The 13,428-nt window shown below is 46.6% G+C and overlaps 1 protein-coding gene across 1 annotated transcript in view; it reads right to left on the bottom strand.

The window, feature by feature from the left end:
* Nucleotides 1-1,536: 1,536 nt before the first annotated feature.
* Nucleotides 1,537-13,428, bottom strand: part of LOC142579513 (uncharacterized) — a 33,052-nt gene continuing 21,160 nt past the window's right edge. Inside the window, exons 5-7 of the mRNA XM_075689789.1 lie at nucleotides 4,793-4,977; nucleotides 3,330-3,353; nucleotides 1,537-1,822 (exon numbers count right to left, since the gene is read on the bottom strand). Of these exons, the coding sequence (XP_075545904.1) occupies nucleotides 1,659-1,822; nucleotides 3,330-3,353; nucleotides 4,793-4,977 (373 nt within the window). The 3' untranslated portion in view covers nucleotides 1,537-1,658. The remainder of the gene's footprint in view (nucleotides 1,823-3,329; nucleotides 3,354-4,792; nucleotides 4,978-13,428) is intronic.

Raw genomic sequence — 13,428 nt, 5'->3', positions numbered from 1 at the left:
TAGTAACGTTCACCCACGACGTTGCTAGGGGCCTGGGTCGCGCGATTTAGTGGGTGACTACCTCTCCTTCGTGTCTCCCTCCTTCCCCACCAGCACCCTTCGGTCCTCCCTTTTCTGAATACAATAATTCGTTCATGAAATATCAGATAGGTTGTTTTTGTCCCCGGGTTTCCGTGGCGAATCGCTGACGATCAATGATTTAATTATTGTGGACTCCTGAGTAGCGGAGTGGAGGGGGGTGGGGTGGCTATTACACACATTCTTCGTGCATGCGTACTGATAGTTTGCGCTTAGAACGCCGCTACTTTGTGCCCGTGTGACCAGACAAAAACGTACCACAGATATCGTTCAATTTGTCTTTAATTCTCCGTCCAGTCCACGGTGAAGGGAACAGGAGCTTCTAGGAAGCTTTAGCTCGGGCCAAACTCCGATGCCGCCTATTCAAATACATGTAAAAAGCAGAAATGCGTTTCTGAGATAACCTGGCCTTAACCAATTTTAATGAAATTTGTTGTATTTGAGACAGAAATATAAATTCGAGTGATAGTAGGAAGTGGAATTTGGATTTAGAGCCTGAATTTCTTAATAAAGAAAATAACAAAGGGTCAGCGAAAGAAGGGCCAAAGAACCCTCGCCTTTGTCCTCCTTTCGCCGGCCCTTCGCTATCAGTTACGTTTTCACACTTCGGTGCTTCGCGCTGCAAATCGCGCCATGAAATTCGTAGCTCTGCACCAAAAAAATAAAGAGATATGGAAGTTCTGTGAAGTGCATCGGTTAGAGCACCTAAAGCGGACAAATTTGACATATTAATTAACAACTTACATGAATTTGTTACAATGTTTACAAGAGTTTTGCAAATTCACAAATTCGTAGTATATTTCACAGGGGGTGTATAATACGTCAATTCTGTCCGATTTTGGTGTACTGTTAAACGCGGTTTTCAGAATTGTGATATTTTTCATTAGTGAGCTACAGAGTGGTAAACTTTATAGTCTCGTATTTCTAAATTTTCAGCGATTTTCATAACATTATTGACGCTCTAAATCAAAAGTCTGCGTCCAACATTTGCCGGAGTTTCACTGTTTTCTATTGAATGTAATAAGCTTCATCATATTCGGCACAGTGGTTGCCGCTATATTTTCCATGTATAGAGGTGCGCGGCCCCTGGAAAATCCACCGAGACACAGTACAAATACAAATACATACAGATACATATAGAGATAGATACCTGGGCTCCTTTCCCATGTATTAAGATAACAGGGGCCTAGCTAAAGCTTCCACTTAACGTATACGTCATGCGGTCTGACATCCATTTCTGATCCAGGCTTGTTACAAACAGACATTGTCTGTGAGAAAGAGAGAGAGAGATAACAGTACGCTACATGTTGCAACACCAAAAGTGTGTTGGACTGGGAAACCCTTATAAAGCGTGTTTAGCGTGAACTAGACTGGCTGCGGCATGTGGCTCAGCAGTAAATAACATCTTCATGCGCACAGTTTACGCAAAAACACCATCCGGCTTGTATGAGCAGTGCTGCCGCCCAGTAACGACTGTGCCATGTACCGTGCCGTGACGCATTTCCGCATTATCGACGAATCACATGTCACGCGCACTAGGTCGCTGAGTCGACAATGCGCGCCTGGCCTTCTGTTTCCATTCACGAGACCTGCTGCCGCTCGGCCCTCTTCGTGGCCAAGTAATCCTGTATCTCGAGTCTCTTGTAGTGCTGGTTCCAGTTGGCGGACAAGACGGCCAGGTACGCGCAGAAGTTGGCCAGTACGGTGACGAGCGTGAACCAGGAGGCGTCGGTCATGCCCAGCACTTCGAGGTGAAGTCGATGGAAGGAACAGAAAAAAAGAAGAAGTCACTCGCTCACCAACATCATCGGCCTATTTAAGACCATTGCGGGGCAAATTTCCATCTCCGGGAAATATCTCCGACTTCCCCTGTACTGCCTGAGCTGCACCAACCCTTACATGCTTGCAAGTTTAATCCCACCGTGTATGGGAAGTCGATTACAACCCAGAAATTAAGTATGAGCTCGGCCCACGAAAACTGCACTGCGCCTGCACTCTGCGCCTCCGCTGCTCCGAAACATGGTTCCCAAGAGACGCCGATATTGAAGTACATTCGCATTGGCGGCAACGTCGCGGAAGTGAGCGAGCGTAATTGGCCCTGCAGCGTCTATACAAATTCTATCTGAGCTGGAACAGCGGTTCATTTTCCAACCGAATTCAATAAGTTGTCACCGAAAGTAGATTACATTTGGTGACTTTCTAATGTTATGAAAAGAGTGCGATGGTGTAAATTGGAGGATAAATCTCAATGGATTCGGCGAATTTACGATGACATGTTGGGTTAATATGAGAAACCAACAGGGCTGTTCGGAGCCAAAAGGGTGAAGTTTAAACAAATCCATACGTGGTATATACCGCCACATTACCATAGCGATAAAGCCTGCTGTATACGTGCAGCACGCGCAGGAACGAAGGTCAGGTTTCCCTGACCCTGACGTCGAATTGCATCCACTTTACGTGTTTCCCAATAACGAACGACACTGCCTTGAAGGGACGAGCGTGCATCCGTACGCAAACAACCCTTGCATTACACTGCACTGGATATTGCGTTGCCATCGAGGGTGTAAGCGCCGTATTCGCTAGCTGCGGCATCGCCGAGATCAAACGAGGCTTTCTGTGTGTCGGCGCAAGGTTTCATGTGCGCGTTCCGTTACTGAGCTGCCAGTCTTACTCGCATCCGCTCTATAACATAACTATACACTCTTTAAAAGTGAAGAAGGGTGTAAATGTAACTATGTAACTATAACTCAGACCCTTACACGCTTTTTTGGGTGTAAGGGTGTGAGTTATAGCAGCATTTACACCCTCATTGATTATTATTTACGGTGCACATGCAGAGGAATGCGAACAACAGAAACGAAGCTATATGGCTACATGGCCGTCGAAGAGTTCGCGTCTTTGAGTGCACCTCAAATGTGCGCTTTGGGAAGCCATATTTAGAGCAGGTGCTGTACGCATTTCTTTCTATGCGAACCAGCTGGTGGTTGTAAAATTCTCGGAGGACATAATTGCTTCCTTCTTCCCTGCAGCAGGCGCACACACACGGTGAAATATATCTTCCATTTCGTGCCCCTCGCCACCACGCGGCCTGAGTTGGGGAGGCAAGAGCTTCGCGACAGTGAACCCGATAATTATCAGCAATTAGGCCGAACATAATAGTTTTGCGCTTCTGCCGTGCAACGGAATGCACCCAAGCGTAAACGCTGGTTTAAAGAAAAGAAAACGAACGAAAGAACAGAACATTTACTGACCTCGTATTTCTTTTGCCTTCCTCACTGTAAGTGCCACAGAAAAAGAAAGAGCACAATAACTATATATGCGAAACAAAGGGGTGGAGTTCGTCAGGAGCGATTTAAAAATTTACCTAGAAATACGCAACTTCAGAGTGAAATAGATGAGGCACAATGTGTTTAAAAAAAAAGACATCATTAGCATGGCAAAAGTAACCGCAGACTCTCGCTTATGAATCGCAAGAGCACAATAAGTGTACACAACTCTATCTCCACAGTTTCTTCACTGCACATCTCGTATCCTTTCGTTGACTGCTTACCTGGCGGCGGCTATTCATAAAACAATGTCGCTTCTGCAGCGCTTTCGCCGCGCTGCACGTTGGCGAAATGAAAAATGTTCCTTTTGTTATCGCGCAGGGATACAGCTATATATATATATATATATATATATATATATATATATATATATATATATATATATATATATATATATATATATATATATATATATATATATATATATATATATATATATATATATATATATATATATATATATACTCTTCTGTACTATGTAGCGCTGTCGTTAAAAAAATATATGTATTTTTTTCCCGGAGCACTGTATGTAAAAAAATAAACGATGGTGACCCAAGCAACTGCGCCAAGTAAGTATAAATATCTGCAGTGAAACAAAGCCGCAATAAAATGCATGTAGTTCATGGCAGGCGAAGAAATCGCTTTTCATATTCGCTTGACGATCTTTCTCGTGGCGAATATATTGCAAAGCTAAACAATACAGCTCGATCCATGAAACGTAAAAAGGTCTTGTGAACATGTAGGATGTCTTCGTCTAAACGAGACGCGAATAGATTATTTTCCCCCCAAAAAGTAACATATAGGTGGGGAGAAATCGCCTGGAAGGCTGGACTATTCTATGGTATATATAATATGCGATGACAGAGCACTCCGTGTCTCACTGAGCACTCACTGGAGCGATTTTGGTAAGCGTACTTTAAACGTCTCATTTGAGAGCATTTTTAGATGTTTTTGACCAAGATCGAGTGCATAAAATGCCGAAAGGGCACGTCACGAGTCAATTATATCCGACGGAGTGAGTGAGCAAATGACGGCGTGCGCACATAATGATCCGTTACTAAACAAAAGAATCCATAATTGTCGAGCAGTTTCACGCCAGAATTAACTCTTATTGTTATATGTGGCTTCCAACGCAGATCGTACTTGGAGTCTATAAGAGATGCTAACCACCTCTTAAATTCTCCAAAGATGGTAATTACAGTATGTACAAGACGGGGAGGTCGTCTTTCGTTTGTATTTAACGTAACGTTTTCGTGCGTCCCCTGCGTTTCGGCGCGCGATTCATTCCCCCGTGTTCCTGTCCACACCGCAGCCGACGGCAGACTAAGGTTCGCGCGCCAGAGCACGCTTCACTGCAGCACACACGGGTGCGTCGCATGGCGTCGTACCGTGCAATTCGAGGTGCCCCATCTTGACGCCCATGACCGTGCACTCGTAGATGCCCGCGTCGCGTTCCTTGAGTGGCTTGAACAACACCTCCTGGCTCGCAGCGCTTAGGGACACCCGGCTCCACGTAGGGCGAAGCTTAGAGCCGTTGTGGAACCACGTCACCGCCACACCGGGTCCCGACACGCTGCGACAGCGCGAACGTGGGTGCGGGATAGAGAGTGGCAGGCATTCATTTGCGCTCGAGGTCCGGGGCCACACATTGGTGAAGTACACACATCAAGTCCTATGTGCTGGACCAGAATGCTCCACTGTGTTCGTGTAAGTTCTCAAGGAAGCTGATCCATTCTCTCCGGGACTGGGTGTTGATTTGAGAGGGCAAAAATCTTGACCTGTAGTATGTAAATATTGAATGCGGGAGCACGCCAACGGCCAGTGAGCTGTGTTGGGATAGCCCTGACAGTTAACTCGTTTTGAATACGGCGAGGCCGGGGCCTTAGCTCGCGAGAGGCATGTGTTATTACTCACGCGGTCATTTTACAGACGCCGCACAGGTCCGGTCTACCCTGAACCTGCAAAGTTTCTTATTGCTCCCGTGGTTCTCCACCGACTTGCGCTATGTTGCCTTCCCCTTTGATATTCCATCTGTCGTCTTTGTGGTCGTTGCTTCCCCAACATGGTTACCTGGCTGAAAGGGTTTCGCGTGTAAGAATAGCGTAAGTAGCAGTTAAGTAGTACAAACAAGAATGACACGTACGTTCATACGTGTTTTTTTTTTTTTGCGTTGCTGCCACTTATGATGATCACTCACCAGCTCACCCAACTGTAGATTCTGCTAGACACGTTATTGTTCTCGCAGTACTTGTTTTTTTTTTAATGCATTTAAAAGAAATGTTCGCATGTACCTTTAGGCTTTTCATCACAGAATAAATAAGTGTAGTCAAGGGAAGCACAGAAAACACTACAAGAACAGACACGCAGATTTCCACACGCTGTTAAGAACGGCCAGCTGCAGTGCAAGTTTTGCCAACCAGTTGCGACTGTGGAAGCAACATCTCGGGAGCATCGCCGCCAACCTCTAGCCACGGCGTGGCGAAGTCGACTTTGTGTCGATATCAATACGCGCATCCTCCACTCTCCGTCGGTTCAGCTGGGATGCGTTGTGACTGAAGGAGTTCGACGAAGCAGGCTTTGTGCGCAACACGACAAAGCGGACCTGGGGGGCTATTCTGTAAGAGTCCACCTAGTGGACTGTCCATTTCGGCCACTGCTGATTGGATGCAGCTGTACGGGAGAGGAGGAGACGGGCGGCCCTAGCCAATCAGCAGCGGCCGGAATGGACAGTCCACTAGGTGGACTTTTACAGAATATCCCCCCTGATCTCCTATACGGGCGGGGGAGCTGCCGCGGGAACGCCGACGGACACTCCTTCCCACGCCCCGACCAAGACGCAAGACAACGCGCTACCCGGAACGGCTCCGAGTTCTATGAAATTCGTGTGGTGTCGGTTTCGGACCGTAAACACGTGTGTGTGTGCGTGTGTGTGTGTAAACCGTGCCGCGAAGAGGCGGCTAGTTTGCAATGACTAAACGAACGTTCGCATCACCTTGTATCGATCGGGAGAGGACCGAGTGTTTAAAAACCGCTGTTGTGCGGCTGCTCAGGACACTCCCTCTCAAGCAGTCATGTTAGACTGATGTACTTTCTCAAACAGTCATGTTAGACTGATATAAATACTGTAAATAAACCCATATTTCTTGTTCTCGATGAGAAGCAGTCCTTCCCTTCATCAACGTCCTCAGCGTGCATAAGTTGGACGACGGCATGGGCCAGCTACCTTCTAATTCATGCCCGACTCCAATCTTGACAACGAATCACAAGCGATGGGATTGAACCCCCAATCATAACAACGCGAAAGAAAGGAAGGCAAAGAAGAGAGTCCGAGAATACGCGCAGACATGCGCAGTTTCGCACACGTATGGACCAACGCGACTAAACCATGTAGTCATAACTCACTGTTCTTGACGCTCACTTAATTTTACTGCTGCTTCTAATAATCACTTGCAACTGGTGCAGTGGCGATGAGGATTTGATTCGATGGCCAGATCTATGTACGTACACTAGTGCTAGCATTCATCGACGTTTCATTAATTCATCACGTGGACGCGCATGCGCATCTTCCGAGAAAGCTTCCCATACATTAAAACGTAAAAGCAAAGGACAATTTTGCAGCTCAGGTTATAGCTCATTGAGAGATTACTTCGTCCATTCATTCAAAGGTGACCCACCGCAATGACTCAGTGACTATGGCGTTCTGCGCGGCTGAGCGTGAGGTTGTGGGGTTCGGGTCGCGGCCACGGCGGCCGCATTCCACGATGGAGGGGGAGAAAAGGCAGAATGTCAGAAAAAAAAAAAAAAAAAAAACGCTCGCGCGCTTATAGGTGCGCGTTAAAAACCCCACGTCATTGAAATTATTCCGGAGCTTCCCACTTACAGCGCTTCTCATGGCCCGTGTATGGGCTTCGCGACGTGTAAAAAACAGCCGCTAAATTAATTTCAATTTTTCGCTGTAAGGCTGTGACGGGAGGTGGATCACTTCTTTCTCCGACGCGCCCACATAGGGAGCATTCATATACGCACGCCTGCGCGCGTTCAACGTGCGTGTGCATCAAGGCTCCCCAACGTGCGCCGCCACGTTCTTCTTCTTCTTCTTCTTCTTCGTGATTTGAGGAGAGGGAAAATACGCTCAGTTCTGCAGCCCATATGGGAGCACGGCGCAGAACGCCTTCGGTATCGGTCTTGCGGACGCAGCAGAAGAGAAGAAGGAAGTTGAAACGCGCAGCCAGCTTGCGGCTGACGTCACTGTGACAAGCGAGGCGGCGTTGCATGCTTGCAGGCGGCGTTCCAAAAGAGTCGTTCACCGCCGCCGCCACTCTACACGGCCGCGCTTTGTCTGTGCGGTGCCTACGTCCTGCAAGGCGCGCTGTCGGCGCGTGAAAGACAATAGAACTAAGTCAAACGAAGCGAAGCCAGGGCGTAATCTGCAGGCACAAAGAAGCGCCGACGAGGAACGAAGTGCGCCAGCTTGCTCTTTTAATATATTACTTAATTAGCCCTATTCCTTGCCGTCGTGACGTAAACATATATGTTTACGCCAGGCACGTACCTAGGATTTTTTTTTTTCGAAGGGGAGGGGGGGGGGGCGGGTAACCCAAGGTAACTTTTAAATGAAAATGAGGGGAGGGGTACCTTTAGTAGTGCAAATAGGAATAATGTCCACCGTTCGCCATAAAGACGCGCAAACTCGCAAAAGAGGAATGAAAAAGGCTTGGAGGACGATTAAGAGGAAGCTTTAGCTCGGGCCCAACTCCGACGCAGCCTATTCAAATACATGTAAAACGCAAAAATGTTTTTCTGAGATAACCTCTGGACAGATTCTAAGGAAATTTGTTGCATTTGAGAGGGAGAGTTAAATTCCAGTGACTGTTGGAAGCGGAATTTCGATTTAGGGCCTGAGTTTTGTTAAAGGGATCTTCAAATATTCGGAAGTTTGAAAAATATAGAAGAACGAAGTTTAAAAATTCATAGCTCTGCATCAAGAACAGATATCGCGGTTCTGTGAACGGAATCCATAAGATCATTGAAAGCGGACAAATTCGATATGTCATTTTACATTTTACGCGAATTTTTTACGTTATTTACAAGGGTTCTGCACAAGCTGCATTTCCACGCTATTAATTTTTTTGAGATTCATGGGTAACATACAGTGGCGTAGCAGCAGGGGGGGCCGGGGGGCCGTGGGCCCCGGGTGCGAGAGGCCAGTCGGGGGTGGGGGGTGTCATATACGTCTGAAGACACCCCTCTTTCCGCCGGCTTGACTGGGCGCAAATGGTAAAGAATGCTCCGGTATCCAGTAGCCCGAGCTCATGTGCCCGATGCGTTGCGCCGCACAATTGTCGGCTGCAGCTCTATCAACCCCCCACGAAATAATCGCACGAATGTGTGGGCTAAAAAATTTACTTCGCAAAATGGTCGTTGAACTACTCGCCTTAGCAGAACGTTTCATGTGGGGTGCGCTCGTGCCGTGCGTTCATGCTGAGAGCAGGCGTCGCTAAACATACAGTCAGGCGTTATAAGGCGTTGAGGCTCTTGGGTCCCTCCCGTTCCGAACGCGCAGCGAAGACGAACAAAGCAACGGGAGGGCGTTCAACGAGCGCGCCCGGCGCTCGCGTTTACGGCGAAGCGTTCGTTGAGAGCGACATTGCATAAGTGCGGCCGTGAAAAGTCGCGAATGGGATTCACTGGATCGTCTTCAGACCCGGTGCCTGGAGTTCCTGGAATTTATCGCCAAATGGAACTTTTTACTTACTTACTGTTATCTTTCGCTTGTTCCTTCCGATCTGCGTGCCAGTTGCATCATGCGAAAGAAACTTTTCCAACTTAAAGCTGATCAAGACGTCTGTGCGCTCCACCATGAGTGATGAAATGCTGTCAAACTTGGCGATACTGACCATAGAAAAAGAACACGTAAGAAATATATAATCTTTACTACTGTAATTAATCAGTTTGCAGAAGCGAAGTGTCGGAAAAATAACTTCTGAAGGAAATGTGTCCTTACCGGTCATTACTTTAGTGCAAAAGGCTCGATGTGCCACCATGGTTTGTGCATCGGCAATATGTATACAATGTTATATTTATCAATTTTGAATCGTTGTATTCGTTCTTTATCAGTTTCGCGGTGTTCAGTAAAAGATATTTCCCCCAGTCCTAGCTAACCGTTTCTTTATCCTTTTGTTGTTGTGTGACTTCGTGTCACAAGTACAGTGTCTGTGTCAGCTACACGGAATTTTATAAAAAAAGATTAATTTTGTAATAATATTTCCCGACATTCTATGACGTTATGTGTCTTTGTGATTACTAGGACCTCGGTAGCTTGAAAAATATGGCAGATAAGTTATAACCATATCCTGAATAATCCTTATATTAGTACTTATAGAGGAAGCACTTCAATTCGAGAATCGAGGACTCAAAGTCATATGATTAACTCAAGAAAATCTTCTTGAACAAAATCGTTTTGGGAGCTACAGCCTACAGTACGTTGGCACTGCGGGCGGCGCCCAGTATGGCAGCAGCGACAGAAATATTAAATAGTGGACCAGTGACGTTCATCCCTCAATCATCTCCATTGCGAGTGCAGACCAACAGTAGTGCAAGCTTTCGCTGGCACGGGCTTCATCACGGCCTTTTTTTTTTATGGTGACGCCAAGAATCGACGCGAAGCGTGCTCTATTCTGTTCCCAATCTTGTGGTGGTACCACAGCTCGGATAATCACGTTTGTCCGTATAGCAGCAAATAAAAACAAGGCATTATTGATCAGAATACAGAGAACTCGCAATTGTCATAGCATTGGCGCCCGCACCGCAGGGAGGCAGGTGGCATTTTCTAATAGGGTGGGGAAATCAGCGTCACTGACACACAATTTAATTTTCGTTTTCGTTCAGGGCTGCCCACAGCCAAAATACTGCGCGCCATAGTACCTACAATGATTTTTGTGAAGTTGTTGTAAGGCAAGATATGAATGTCGGGCTTCAATTTTGCTAATGCAATATTGCCGCTAAATTTGGTAATTAAAATTTTATAAAGATATTTTTTGTTACCTGTGATGTGAGCCATATTTTCCACGATGCCGCATTTGTATTGGCTGCCAAGCCTTACAGTCTTACAGAATATGTGCACATGCGCTTATCACAAGTTATCAGTGCAGCACCCTGTGTTATTTGGCGCAGAAAAAACAGCGTGTATACCTGCTGCATTCGCGATCTCTGGGAAAGAAAGCGAAGGAGAGGGGGAGCCGGGGGACGTGCGCGGTATCCAATGTGGCTGTAGTGGTGCTGAAACCCGGAAATTGTCGACATCCTCGCCTTCCTCGACTACACCCGGGGGGGGGGGTGACAAAGACTTATGGGCCCCGGGTGCAAGACCACCTAGCTACGCCACTGGTAACATATCAATTTTGTCCGCTTTAGATACACTATTAGATGCAGTTCACAGAATTGTATTATCATTTTTTGTTGTTCAGTTGTAGAGTTGTAAACTTGATAGTTTCGTTTCCCAAAAATTTTCGGACAATTTTTCATAAATAATTGATGGCCTAACTCAAAAATTCGAAACCAACAGCCACTAGATTTTAAGTTTTTTCTTTTAAATGCAACAAACCTCGTCAAATTTGGTGCAGTGGTTGCCGAGAAAAACGAATTCTTCTTTTACATGTATTTAGACAGGAGCACCCGAGCTAAAGCTTCCTTTTAAGCTTCGCCTTTAAGAGGAAGCTTTAGCTCGGGCCCGAGCTAAATCTTCCTCTTAAGAGTGGAATGTTATAGCGTCCAAAGACCCCTTACTACTTTTTCATGCTTCCCGGCAACTGCAGCTCATGTAACCGTAACGTTTACCGGGAAACGCTGGCTGGGAACACTATGCACGAAGGTGAACTTTTCTGGTAGAAACGCGGCCTCTTGCGTGAGTCGATCTCCTGTTATTGTTTCGCACTTTTAATATTTCACTCTGAAAAGAGCTTACATAAAGGACATGCGCTGTCGTTGCTTATTTTTTTTTTCATTACATTTGTTTGTCGGCTGCCGTTCTCAAAATTCCGAGGAATAACTTTGTAAAGAATGAAAGACAAGGTATGAGCAACTTTGGTGGTAGAGAAGTGGTGGGGTATGCGGGGTTCGGAGTGCGAAATTCCTTTTGCCGAGGCGATGTCCGACGCCGGTCGCCGACGCCGGATATTCTGCCGCCCCGGGTCCTTAATGCTGTCGCGGTAATAAGGTGTACCTCACCGGTACGCCTGTGAGATACGCGTCTCTTTTACTTGGCAAAAAAGGAACCACATCAAATGGAGTCGCGCAGGAAAGAAGCGCAGGAAGAACACTGCCAAGAACAAGTAAACAATCGAAAGTGCAAAATAAAGATTTCTAGTATCGTTTTTTTTTAATTAGCTCTTCAATAATTATAGAGAAATATATGTTTGCGGAACAATCACAGTTCTTTTGGACCCATAGTTTACTGCTGTACGAAGTGCCAAAACCGACTCCTATTGTTATAGGGAAGTTGCGTAACGATGCACGGCCGCCAGTCCCGTACAAGGGCGTAGAGCGCAGGACGCCGCGGTTGTAGACGTACTGCGCCCACCACGGAAGGTTTGAGAAACATCCACATAAGCACAGCAGAGAAGCGGCTACGTCAGGCGGCCTCACTGGTAACTGTAGAAGCGACGTAGAAGCGTCATTCAAAACACACGGAATTCTTCTCCGCTTTCGGCAGCGTTTGCTCTACTTCCTTTTACAGCGAAGCTGTTTATGCGCGGATCCTGTGCAGTCGTTGCCGGACTTCGATAAAGCGGGGCCACGTGACCTAGCGGGAGAGGGAAAAAAGATCTCAACATGGGGAAAGGGGTTAGAGTGACTCCTTTCCCCCTGTGAGAATGCTATCTTAAAGGCGAATCTTATATGGTTGTCACACAGTGCATTTTCGGGTGATCGAGCCAGATCGGCATCGAATTTATCGACGATTGATTCCACCCTGCCGCGAAAGAAACATGTTATGCTGGCGGTTTGCGGCCAACGAACAGTGCCCAGCGATTGAAACGATTGAAACGCGATACTAGGAGCGAGTGGCAGCCGCGACAATAGTCATACCAATCCTACCAATCGTCAAAACGATAGCAGTGCCCGCATCTCCAGTGGTGGGCCTTGCGCCCAATATACGAAGCTTTGGATTAGTGGTTCCGCACATTCCACCTCAGCTACAACTATGGGGAGACCACGAGTAGTGCGTACTCCTGAGGAAGAAGCTGCCTACCGCAAAGGCGAAAATAATTAAGGTGAAAGAATGGTGAAACAAAAGATTTACAACATAGACTGCTTGCGAAGTTTGACTTGCATGGCGTAATAGTCGGCGTAACTAACACAGATTTGCTGTTCGACCACCTTCACGGAATGTAAGGGGCGGTGATTTTCCAACTAAAAAGAAGTTGGTCCGTATATATTTTCACAAGCAACGGTTAAATTTGTTAATTTTCGCTTTTCCTTCCGATTTGGCTTTTGCCTCGGCTCTCTCCCTTTGTAGATCGCTTAATTTCTCAACTCCTCGCGACTCTTATTTCCAGTTGCCAATATTGCACGAAAAGTTCTGTGCAATTATGGAAAAACCAGACGAGGTGACGGGTTACAGACATATTGCTTATGGGTTTAACAGTTACTGCAGGGTTTGATAATGGACGCTGTTTCTCATGATTTTATTTTCCACCCTATCTGACCCATATCACGGGTATATGGTTCCGAGGATCTGCCAGCGTCGCGGTGAGCCGTCACTCGAGGAAATAATGAAGCAATAGGAAAAGTTAAGCGCAAATGGCGTTTTCTCCGGCCGCAACTCGTTCCTCGAGCATACAGACCAGCTGACTACGAACCGAATTCCTTTCCTGGCCCCTGGATCAATCTGTACAAAGAAGGTTGAAACTAACGAAGCAACAGCGATGCGCATGACCTTTGAAATAGGTGGCGACAACTGAACGTATCTCGAGTTAATTGCACGGGCGCCGAATCGATGAGAAAACTGGCCTTCACACCCCAGGAG

The sequence above is a fragment of the Dermacentor variabilis genome, chromosome 4, assembly GCF_050947875.1.
Source record: "Dermacentor variabilis isolate Ectoservices chromosome 4, ASM5094787v1, whole genome shotgun sequence".
Taxonomy (NCBI): Eukaryota; Metazoa; Arthropoda; class Arachnida; order Ixodida; family Ixodidae; genus Dermacentor; species Dermacentor variabilis.
The sequence above is the reverse complement of the archived record's forward strand: the minus strand, read 5'-3'. Positions and strand labels throughout refer to the sequence as shown.